General features: G+C 37.9%; 1 protein-coding gene across 1 annotated transcript; it reads right to left on the minus strand.

The window, feature by feature from the left end:
* Window positions 1-9126: 9126 nt before the first annotated feature.
* On the minus strand, window positions 9127-10842 carry LOC132271839 (protein TRIGALACTOSYLDIACYLGLYCEROL 4, chloroplastic-like). The gene is made up of 2 exons (XM_059773334.1): window positions 10408-10842; window positions 9127-9512 (listed from the first exon to the last, which is right to left on the minus strand). Exons 1-2 carry the CDS (start codon window positions 10680-10682, stop codon window positions 9419-9421), a joined length of 369 nt encoding a protein of 122 aa, XP_059629317.1. The 5' UTR covers window positions 10683-10842; the 3' UTR covers window positions 9127-9418.
* Window positions 10843-12600: the final 1758 nt, after the last annotated feature.

The following is a 12600-nucleotide window of genomic DNA, read 5'->3' on the forward strand; positions in this document are numbered from 1 at the left end:
ATTTGAGGTGCAACATGGACACCTTGATTTTGATTTCCTTGAATGATGGGAGGTTGTGGAGCATACATTGGCCTTGGTATTCCAAATAGAACTTGGCCTTGTTGTTATTGTGGTTGGTGAATGAATGGCCTAGGCATGTCTAATGGTACTTGCATGTTCTCATGATGCACATTTGGATGAAGGATACCTTGTTGGTCTATGTGACCAAGGTCCTCTACATGCTCTTCATTATGGCCTTCCTTTGGTGTAATGGATTGGGTAGAACTAGAACTTCCTCTTCCCCTAGGATTTCTAACTACGGATTCAAGATGCAAATCAAGAGGGATAAGAGTTGGTCTTAGTGATCTACGACCATCATGCACAATGTAAAAACATACAAACACAAAGAATGAACAAGCACTTCGATTTCACAACAATTCAATGAAACTTCCTCCACAAACACTTAACCCATACTCCTATGCTTTATCAACAATGATGCAAAGAACAATTAAGAATGCCTTCATGCGGGCTCACGATTTATCTATGAATTTAAAAACAACAAGCCTCCATGTGGGCCGGCGATTTAACTAAGGGATTGAGTAAGAAAAAGCTCACAAAGGTCCTTTAGCACTTCAACTCCAAATTTATAGCTTAGCTTAGCAAATTTTTTAAATTTTTAGCATTTTTCTTGCTTGCTTAGCTCCTTTGCTTGGTGTCTCCTTTGCTTGCCTCCTAGCTTAATGTTCTTTATAAAAAATGAATAAACATAATAAGTAATCAAGAGAAAAATAAAAACAAAGTAAAGACACGATCAAAAGAGTACTAATTCCTAATGAATTCCACAAATACAACGTTGCCTAATCCCCGACAACGGCGCCAAAAAACTATGGTGTGTCGCCGCACCACAAGCTTAAGAATGTGCATTAAGGCGAGGGCCAAGTTTTACATTTATAGAAACCACTACTACCTTCACTAAAAATATAGTTAGGGTGAGTAGGGATCGTCCCAAGGGATTGGAGTCGAATTTGGTTGTGGAATCACTATTAGGGTTAGTAGGTCGAGTGATCAAACAAATGGTTAGTTGGTTGATTAAACTAGAGAGCAATTTAAACTAAATAATTGAATGCAATAAAGAGTAAGTAAGAGAGAGAGAGATCTTGGGGTTAAAGGTTACCACCAAGCCATACTATTCTACACCCTTAATAAATAACTAATGAGGGAAATATGTGTTACAATATTGATGTGTGTGTGTGTTTGGTTGATTCAATTAGCAAGGGTGACTAATTAAGCATACATTGTCTAATCAACATGTGAAAAGCACAATATATCTAGCAATTAAGTATATATTGTCTAAATAGCATGTGAAAAACACAATATATCTAACAAGTCATTAATCCTTTCATTAAGCTCACAAACCAAATACACCACAAGGTTAGATACATATGCTACTTGCATTCAAAAGTATGGAACATCAAACAACAAGCATGGATTGTCCCCCATCTAACAACTATGCTACCATTACACTACAATTAAGTTAAGGGAGCGGCACAATCCATCAAGATATGAGCATGAACCATCTAGAAAATTAAAAGAGCATTCCATTAAGCACAATGTTTTGACAATCTCTAGATCTATGGCCTTAAAACACATAGACATGCATCAATAACACAAGAAATATAGATAAACACATGAACATCTATTTTAGCATACATAGACATATGGATAGAATGATATGATCAATTGGAAGCATTAGACCATATAAATCATTGAATAAACAAGATCTATATATATATAAGTGCCAAAACATGTCTTACAACACTAATCCCTCAATAATACATAAAATCAAGTTGTAAAAAGCATGCTTGGGGCTAACTCTAGCCCTATGCGGATGTCTAGCCACTCATGGTAGTGCTTCTCCAACCCTCAAGGGCTAACTCCATGGTAGAGATTTGCTCCTTGGTTGATGAAGAGTTTCCAATGGTGTCTCTAGCCTCCTCCTCTTCTAAGCTTGTTCTCCAAGAGTTCTCATAAGGTATGAGATAATATGATGTGATATGGTATGATATGGTATCATATGGTGTAAAAAGTAATCCTTATCCGTATATAGGTAGGTCAAATGACACCCAAAATGAGCTGGGGTCATGCACAAAATATTCCCCAATGATTAGATAAAGGACAACTTTTGGTGAGCTGGAGATTTAACTTTTTTGCACTGGAGGAAGTTCGATCGATCGAACTTTTGAGATCTTTGAAAAATGTCATCATGACTCTGATCCATCTTGAAGTGCTGAGATCGATCATGTTGGATCGATGTTGATTTCCGCCTTTTTCTTCCTTTTGCTTCCACTTGGCTCATTTCTTTGATTCATCCCAAAATTGCTTCATTTTTGCTCTTATTTGGCTGAGTTAGCTTATTTTGAAGATAAGTGCCTGAAAATGGAAATAATAAGAAATCAATCTAAAACGGTAAAGTAAGATAGATAAAGGTACTAGAATGCCTAAGTTTAAGGGGTTTAAATATGCACTTTTCAGCGCTCATCATCCATCTCTTTCCTTATTTCAATATTTTTTCCTCTTACAAATATTACTCATGCACACTTTATTACCTGTGTTGTTCTGCGGATCTTGATTTCTTCATCTCTTGCATCTAATACAACACTACTATCGCTCTTGTATTCACCCAAATCACATTCATTTTATACATATATATATGTATGTATATATTGCTGGCCAGTTCTTGAGGAGCCAAGCCCAGATTAGCGTTATCACTGCCAGACAAGGAAAGTTGTACATACAAGGACTTCGTTCTTACAAGGAAAGTTGTACATACAAGGACTTCGTTCCTTTGAGAATAGAAGTAGACTGTTAGGAAAAGCAGGAAGAAAGTTATTCGCCTTGTGCCTTTGCCCATCAACCATCCATATGTTGCTCGGAACGAGACTCTTATCTCTATGAACGCGATAAGTATCCAATGTTCAATATTTTTTTATTGTTACGTAAGACAAAAATATTAGCCCAAGGCCTATGGTCTCTCTCTTTGCCAGTACAATGCATTACGCAATAAAGATAAAATAATTTTGCCCATCTACGTATATATATATTCACCTGCTATGTATTGTATATTCAGTTGCTACATATTGTACCAATGGACAAACAAAAGCAAATATAGAATTTGCATTTTCGAATCCCATGCAATCATGCTTGACTCAAATATGCATGTGTTAAGTTTAATTCACATAATTTCACTTTCCGACTTATCACATCTTAGTATAGTAATCTTGATTTTGATGATTGCATATCAAATTACTTTATCCATTATGTGCATACATGTGATTGTACATATATATATATATGTATATATATATATATCTATACATATGTATATGTATACATATGTATATATATATATATATATATATATATATTCTGATTGATTACCTAATCCAATCATACACTCCTATACGTATTACTTTTGACTATCCACTAAGATGTGATGTAGGATCTATTATTCAAAGTTCTAAACGTATAGCATGCCACAAATAATTTTTAGAAGTGAACATATATGTGAACATATATGTAGTAAACATATAAATGCTCACTGATTAGTTGGAACTCCCAATTTCAATCGAGAAATATATGAAATTCTTTCTTGACATCAATCAGTTGGTGAATGCTGCATGTAATTCTTTTACATACTTCTGATAACTTTGTTCACAAATAACTTTGTGTTTGCTCCATATTCGTATGTTGATTAATATTTGGGTTTGGTTTATTTGCATTACGAGACAGACTGATCCCCAAGTGAAGTGGCAAATAGCCTAACTATGCAGCTATGCTATATGTGTCCTCAGAACACCAAAACAAAAAAAAAAAAAGAAAAAACAACAACAACAACAACAACAGCGGGGGCAACCCTAACCACGAAAAGCCTCGGACCTCAAGAGTCCGACGGTATCAAAAATTCTCAAGGCACAATGCCGAGGAACAACAAAGTCTCGCGCCTCAAGAATCCGTAGATGCCAAAAAACAAAATTTCCTCTAAGGCACAAAGAGCTGCCGAGGAATAAAGTTCATCTTCGGACCTCAAGAGTCCGAAGGATTTCAAAATTCCTCTAAGGCACAAAGAGCTGTCGAGGAATAAAGTTCATCTTCGGACCTCAAGAGTCCGAAGGATTTCAAAATTCCTTTAAGGCACAAAGAGCTGCCGAGGAATAAAATTTATCTTTGGACCTCAAGAGTCCGAAGATTTCAAAATTCCTCTAAGGCACAAAGTGCTGCCGAGGAATAAAGTTCATCTTCGGACCTCAAGAGTCCGAAGATTTCAAAATTCCTCTAAGGCACAAAGATTTGCTGAGGAATAAAATTCATCTTCGGACCTCATGAGTCCGAAAGATTTCAACAATTCCTCTATGGCACAAAGAGCTGCCGAGGAATAAAGTTCATCTTTGAACCTCAAGAGTCCGAAGGATTTCAAAATTCCTCTAAGGCACAAAGAGCTGCCGAGGAATAAAATTCATTTTCGGACCTCAAAAGTCCGAAAGATTTCAACAATTCCTCTAAGTCACAAAGAGCTGCCGAGGAATAAAATTCATCTTCGGACCTCAAGAGTCCAAAAGATTTCAAAAATTCCTCTAAGGCACAAAGAGCTGCCGAGGAATAAAGTTTATCTTCGGACCTCAAGAGTCCGAAAGATTTCAAAAATTCCTCTAAAGCACAAAGAGCTGCCGAGGAATAAAGTTCATCTTCGGACCTCAAGAGTCTGAAAGATTTCAAAAATTCCTCTAAGGCACAAAGAGCTGCCGAGGAATAAAATTCATCTTCGGACCTCAAGAGTCTGAAATATTTCAACAAATTCCTCTAAGGCATAAAGAGCTGCCGAGGAATAAAATTCATCTTCGGACCTCAAGAGTCCGAAAGATTTCAAAAATTTCTCCAAGGCACAAAATAGTGCCGATAAATAAACTTTCATGAAAATTACCTCGAACTCAAATAAATCGAAGACTAAAATTTTCATGTAAAATCCTCCAAAGCGAAAAATAGTGCCAATAAATAAAATTACATGAAAATTACCTCAAACTTAAATAAGTCGAAGGTTTTCCATGTAAAATCCTCTACGGCACAAAATAGTGCGATAAATACAATTACATGAAAATTACCTCGAACTCAAATAGGTCAAAGGTTACATTTTCATGTAAAATTCTCTAAGGCACAATATAGTGTGGATAAATAAACTTTCATGCAAATTACCTAGAACTCAAATAAGTCGAAGGTTAAATTATCATGAAAATTAGCTACACCGCCTCCATCAAGGCATATTGTCCCAGGTTAAACTTTCATGCAAATTACGAGATATATTTTTCTTTCCTTAATGGGGGCAATACCTTCTGTAATGAGGGCAAGATAAGTAGCCCTAAAGAACTATTAAGAAAAGAAAATATATTCTCTCACTTTTGAATCTTCGGACCCACGATTCCGAAGACCTCTCACTTTTGAATCTTCGGACCCACAAGTCCGAAGAAAATATATTATCTCACTATAGAGACATTCAAGATCAGTATGATTTAGGTATATGGAGGCTTCGAAAATAGCAAATTGTCATCCTGAGACTGCTATAGAGACATTCAAGATCAGTATGATTCAGGGTACCAAGTTTCATACCTCCCTAGTCAAATATTCCCCTCCAGACTTGCAGACTCTCAATACTAGGGCACATATCTACATTCGACTTGAGGAGAATGTAGCCCACCGAGTACAGCATGCCATCCTCGTTACAGTAGAGAATAAGCCTCGGGAAAAAGTTTCAAGTTCAAAAAGTCAAAGAAGCTAGCATGCCTCAGCACCAGTCGCTCCGGTACCTGAGAAGAGGCAAAGGACAGAGGAAAGGTTCACGCTTCTTCTTACCACCTTGGCTCGGCTATTCAAAGAAAGCAAGGTGAGATTCGCAGCCCCTCAGCCAATGAGGCAACCCTTGGAGCAAAGGGATAAGAGCAAGCATTGCGCCTACCATAAGGGATTATGGGCATACAACTAATGATTGCAGATCCCTTAGGCGGCAAGTGGAAAACATGATAACCATGGTTGAGTTGTCAGACTACCTCACACCAAAAGAGTACGTGAAACCTCGAGAGGTCAACCCTCAGAAAATGGAGGGCAATCAAGTAAAAGTCATTCATGTAATACATGGGAGACCAGAGGACAACCAAGAGTCAGAAGAAGTGTACCGATCCAGACTGAGGGTAGCCCACAAGCTAAGGAAGTTATCCTCAATAAACACAATCACCGCGGGCAGTATCAGTATTGAGTTCCTCTTTGGTATGAAGCCAAGGATATCACAAGCTTCGGACCCTAAGAGTCCGAATGTATCAATGTAAATACAAGCCTCGGACCTCAAGAGTCTGAGGGTATCAATAAAATTCCTCTAAGGCAAAGGCAGAAGCCAAGGAAATACAAGCCTCGGACTCTTGAGTCCGAGGGCATCAATAAAATTCCTTTAAAATAAAGGCAGAAGCCGAGGAAATACAAGCCTCGGACCTCTAAAGTCCGGGGGCATCAATAAAATTCTTCTAAGGCGAATACAGAAGCCGAGGAACTATAAAGTTCGGATCTCAAGGGTCCCACATTAGTAAATTCCTTTAAGGCACATGCAGAGGTCGAGGAATTACATGCTTCAGACCTCAATATTCCGAACATATTAATAAACTACTCCAAGGCATATATCACTGTCAAGGAAAAACATGTTTTGGACCACAAAACTTCAAAAGAATCAGTAAAATACATGTTTCAGACCCCAGAGGCATCAATCAAATACCTCGGATCTCAAGAGTCCGAAGACATCAAAAATTCCTCAGGCGCGTAGCCAAGGAACCTTAAGCCTCAGACATTTTGGTTCACTACGATTAATCAATACAACTCATTACACTAGATCCGACTAATCCCCTCTAGTTATGACTACCAAACCAAACTAAAGGGAATTAGGGGCAAAGTGTGGGGGCAAAAATCTCCCCTTCCAATTAAGACAAGACACATCAGCACATAAGGGGACCACCATAAATACTGAGACTATTCAACTTTCATATTGGGCTTCTACAAAAAGCTTAGGCCAGGTCAACTAATCATAAATGGGCTGAAATTGTTAAGAAGGCCCGAGATGATAGGACCCTAAGCCCAGGTACAAATATATAACTAAACCCATTTTAGTAATAGTTCTATTAGAAGAAGAATTATAATTTATGGAAACCAAATAATATAAATCCTTATTATAAGGAAAGTATGATACAATTTAGATTCTTAAAGGACAAGCAATGCGAGTCATAAAAGGAATCCATTAAGGTTTTTCCTATATAAAAAGGGCTCAGGACCCTCAATAAGGGGGACACAGGAAAAAGGGCAAAGCCCCTAAAAATAGAGATCCAATTCTCATTGTCAGAACTACGTTCCGACCTGATTCCCACGCTCTATGCGGGATACGTAGGCAATCTAGGTAATCCTAGGTTCGGTCATATCATCAAAATACCCTCTCATCTCTATATAATATCTCTAGTTCGTTGTTCTTTCTCTATTATTATTTTGGGTGTAGTAATTGTAGAGAATTCGTTGACTTGTCAAAGTTGAACGAATTTTTGCACCTACAACATTAGCCTAAATAAGATCAATCACTAAATCTTTCTAAACTGTCCATACTTCGCAAATATAAGTAGTTCGATTGCACTTAAAAATGAAAATAAAATATAGTAAAATTAAAAAAACAAATATATCCAGAATATAGTTCCATGGTTTTCAACAGGAATCATTTTCTTACCTGCGAGACAGATATATCCAGAATAAAATATCCCAAGGCATTAGTCAAGATTCAATATGCAGTAAATAATAGACCACAAAGGTTTCCAGCTACATAAAATCCAGAACCAACTTGACATTAAAGATAGGGATTATGGAAATATGTACAATAAAAAGAAACGTGTTACAATTTGTTACAAAAAAATAAAAAAAGTTATATGAACAGGCAGTTCAGCCGGTTATCTTGATCATTTAACTAAAACAACAATATATTCTGGTGCAACATGAATGTGTTGAAAACAACAACATATTGAGCCAGCAAAACATACAATGTTGCATCAACTGATCTACATATATCTCTGGCATGGGTGCTTTCTTTGCCAACTCGGCCGGTTACCTTTAGCCAAGTAATTGACATCACAAACAAATTTTGGTCATTCAGTAGGGTATTCTACGCGTCCCACTACAGTAGACACACATAAATAGTGCTACTAATTTGCACAACTACTGATTTATAACTTTCCTACCTCATCTTCCGGAACCTTTTACTCTTATTTTGCTCCTTGGCTATTATCTATGGCCAAAATAGAACTTGTAGTTTATTAATCTGGTGGTGGGTGTAGCAACATCAGAATAAATGATTCTCAATCTGTTTTACAGAAGATCACTTGAATCAAAACCTCACTTAACTGATCTAATAATAGTTACCAATTTGTCCTTTTTGTATTAATAATGAAAATTGGTTGAGTTGATGGTTCACAATTTGTCTATGGGATATAAGGTGCTTGTTTGAGTTGCTTGTATAAAAGATGCATGATATATCAGCTATATTTGAAACCAATTTAAATATATATATATCACGCTTGAAAGATTATTACACCAAGAAGAATATATATTTACAATTGAATTAATGGAGCAGCCAATGCAGATCCGCTTAGCTAGTTGAAATGAGAGCAATTATAATGGAGGAGTTTAGTGGACATGTCACACATTCAGTGACCCAATGTCATAATACCCTTGGATAACCAACATGCGTACTAACTTCTTTAGTTTCTACCAAATCAACCCGTTTAATTTTGAAAACATCTCGAATTATTCCTTGTGTTTTTTTCCTTTTCTTTAACATGAATTTTGTCATTACCTTTATTAAAAATAAAAATAAAATAAAATAAAATAAAAAACACAAAGAAACCTGCTATTTATAACTTCCTTTAGCAATTCAGTGTCAAGTATGCTTAGGCTTTAACACTTGGAATTGAGGTGAAAAGTGCAAGAATCATAGTGTCAAAATCAACAAACTCAGGATTGAGGTGAAAAGGCAAGAATCATAGTGCCAAAATAGTCTAAACCCAAAAACATTACCCAAAGAAATTAACTTAAAATCTGAAACCTGCTATATATGACTTCCTTTAGCAATTCACCAATATGTACTATGAGCATGTCATAACATTGACAATATAAATTCTAGAACATCTTACAAGGAATTTTAGATGATTAAAGCATCACCTACACTCACTTCAGGCTTTCCATGGATTTTCATCATGGTAGGAGTAGACAATCCATATACACCAAGTCACACAATCCTTCTCAATGAGTGTTACTCTCACACTCCATGCGCACTCTGACTCAAATTCTAACTATTTATGACTTAATTTTGCCGCTCTCAAGCTACTGCTTTAGAATTCGCTCTCGCTCCCGTTCCCGCTTTATGTGACTTAGCATATACATCAGCATCGAGCAACCCAACCTTCAGTTTCCTGGAATGTGCAATGGCCAAATTAATTGCAAATTGCACAAGTATGAACGAGAAGAGTAACTTAGTAAAAATAAAAGCAGAAGTTGCCTTGTTTAATTGTAGTAATGTGAAACCACACAACGCCACACGTGTTAAATATTATTTTTACTCTTACAACTCCATAGTTACCCCACTTTTAGACCCCTTACAGTGCTGCAGATGCAGCAATCTGAAAATGAACATCATCAACTTAATATTCAGTACTCCCCATAACTTTATTTCAATTACGTGAGAACTGTTCCCTCACTATAACCCCAAAAAACTTTAAAGCATATATAGGAAGCAAATGATAGAATGCAAGAGACAAAGAAGATTAGATTGAAACGCCAAATTACCATCTAAGGAAAAACATAGCTTCACAAAACTTAAGCACCGATGTTAGTGTATGCTTAATCAATTCAATCCATTGTAAGATATGTTTTCCATCTATCACGTGAAAGAAAGCCTCTCAAATTTATAAGTCATCATTGGTTCTTCATAATTACTGTTCAAACAGGACAGCTATGAGCCTAATTTCCCAACTCTATTTAAGTTTACCGAGCTCAAACAGTAATAAGGTATACATAAAATTCACAAAGCTCTACATATAGATATATATGACTCCAATGTGAGAAAGAAGGAAGACAAAAGGAAACCTCTGTCCAGGGCTAGTCAAAACCAGTATACCCATCAATAACTCGTCTTTGAATTTGCTAATTCATCCAAACAGGCCAACCATGAACCCAAGTTCCCAAATTTATTTAAGCTAATTGAACTAAAATGTAATTGGGTATGCATAAAATTCACAATCTCACACACACAAACACACATATAGGTTGTGAGCAAGAGATTATGCAATTGGGTATGGAGGATATTACCAGTGTTCACCTAAGGGAAGAGTGAGGACACGCCGCAGAGAGGAGCCGTGACCGCCACGAGCTGAGTCGTTGGAGACGTAGGAAGGGACAAAGGGCATTGCCATAAAGCGCTGGAAGAAATCGATCTGCTTGGGTCTGGAAAGTCTGACGCCTCTGGTCAAACCCAAGGGAAGTGTGTCACTGGGAACTGGTCGAGCGAGTCCGTCGAGGGTCGCCGGCGTCGACATATCCAGGTCCCAAAAACTCCCGTCCATTGCCCATCTCAAATTTTTCATTTCCGTCCCCTCCTTTTCCCAGGAATACCTTTTCCTTTATCCCATGACTAGGCAAGTATATTTAGGTTTACGAAGTGAAGAAGTAAGAAATTTCCACTCTCAATTTTTAGAAAGAGTAATTCTAAATTACAAAGATTTTCTCCCTTTTTTCACTCTCTTTTTCGCCTATTCATAGATGGTTACAACCACTCTCAAAGCTCTCTAACTGATTTTCTTGTGATGGGCTGGCGATATCAGCTTTCCTTCATTTTGGGCCCATCCCTTTCGTCTTACTTTGGGCTTCTGAACTGATCTCCTGGTCCTGGGCCTGCTTAGTGAAGACTTGCTTAATCTCAGTTGCTCTCCCGTTCCTAATAACCTGGATCGTGCCCGGCCCAGGCCACTTTTGGTATCCTCATCTACCCCATAATCTTTCCCTAATTAATCAGGGTGAGATAATCGAAAGGACACAATCATGACATGACGGCTCAAGGCGGTGATATGGAGAAGCGAACGGCTGGCTGAGAGACCCACACTTTGAGATCTGTTACACCATTATTGCCGTAGTTCCTTGGGTATTGAATCATTTTCACTTTAAAAACCCCAACTTCAAACCTTTTGTCCTTCTTCAACCTTTCTCACCTCCGTCTTTAAGCGTCATCTTCCCAAGGTTAGTTCTGATCCTTTACTGTTTTTCTTCAACAAAAAAAAAAGTTTAAAACCTAAAAACTTCTCCGCCCTTTTCATCGATCGTGACCTAGAGGCCCTTCGCTCGAGGAACAACATTCCTAATGACATCATCCTTAGGGCTTACACTATGAATCTTGATGAGAGATCTGGTGAAGGTCTCCTTCTTGGGAAGGTTCTCTTCTCTGCTCTTCACTTGAACATAGTTAGGTTCCCTTTACACCCATTCTTTTGTTATGTCTTCAATAAATTAGGGTTTTCCCCTCTTCAGGTTAACCTTAACTTCTTAGGGTAATATCTGTCTTTTTTGATTTTGAATCGTGATAAGGGTCTTGAGTTACATATCATAAACCTTCTCATTTGTTATCGAGTTACCAAAATCAGAACCAACAAAATGTATTTTCACTTCTTTCCCATCGAGAAGCGATCTATCTGTACGGACAAGCTCTCATTTGAAAAGGGTTGGAGGAAAAACCTAATTGGGGCTAGTGAAAATTGGCGAACTCCATTCACTCAGACCTTCCCTATCTCGACCACTTTTGGAGAGTGCTCTGTCCCTCAGTATAAGAAATATAAGAAACAATCCATCGACTGCCACTGTGAAACCTGCCTTCCTCGTTTATGTACTTTTCTTTGTAAATGCCTTCAAATAAATCATAACAAATTGGTTTATAGCGTTTGTAGGGCTAGTCTTGACATTCTAAAGGAGAGAGTTCTGAATAACGTCCCCTCAGCCGCTGACTTGCTCACCCCTGACAATCTTTCTGATATATTCGTCCTTGGATCCACCATGGAGAATATCCAAATTCCTTTTTTCAGCAGGAGGAGGAGTTCTTCACCCACTCTTTCAGCTGCACCAACTGTCACTGCGACCACCTCAACCATCCCGGTTATAGCCCTGACTATAGAGCGTTTGATCACTAGGCCCTCCACATCCACCTCAGTTGAAGTTCAGTCTGTCGTGCTGAACAATGAACCCTCTGACACCTTGGCTAAAGCTTCCCCGCATGGTGCTCAGAATGTTGGGGGTTCTTCTCCAAATGCTGAGGGATTTCATCCTACCCAAGCTGACGTTTTAGAAAAAAGACTAGGAAAAAGACCCATGCTTGAGGGTGGTTCTGATAAAAGTGACCTCCCTCTAACCCGAAGGGCCCGGACTTTTTTCAGGGTTACCAATTCTATCCCTTCTCCTCAGCTATTTATCCCTTCTCCTCAGCTATCCATTCCGAAGGGCGAATTAGCTAGAACCTTC

Source organism: Cornus florida, unplaced genomic scaffold (assembly GCF_030987335.1).
Source record: "Cornus florida cultivar Cherokee Brave unplaced genomic scaffold, ASM3098733v1 CherokeeBrave_3.0.0_Hap2_Chr08, whole genome shotgun sequence".
NCBI lineage: Eukaryota > Viridiplantae > Streptophyta > Magnoliopsida > Cornales > Cornaceae > Cornus > Cornus florida.

Bases quoted from the DNA above. Each gene is read 5' to 3' on its own strand.
- LOC132271839 (XM_059773334.1), bottom strand. From the start codon at position 10,682: ATGAAAAATTTGAGATGGGCAATGGACGGGAGTTTTTGGGACCTGGAT. The intron at 9,513-10,407 runs GTAATATCCTCC...TGCACATTCCAG, and splicing joins CTTCCCTTAGGTGAACACTG to GAAACTGAAGGTTGGGTTGC.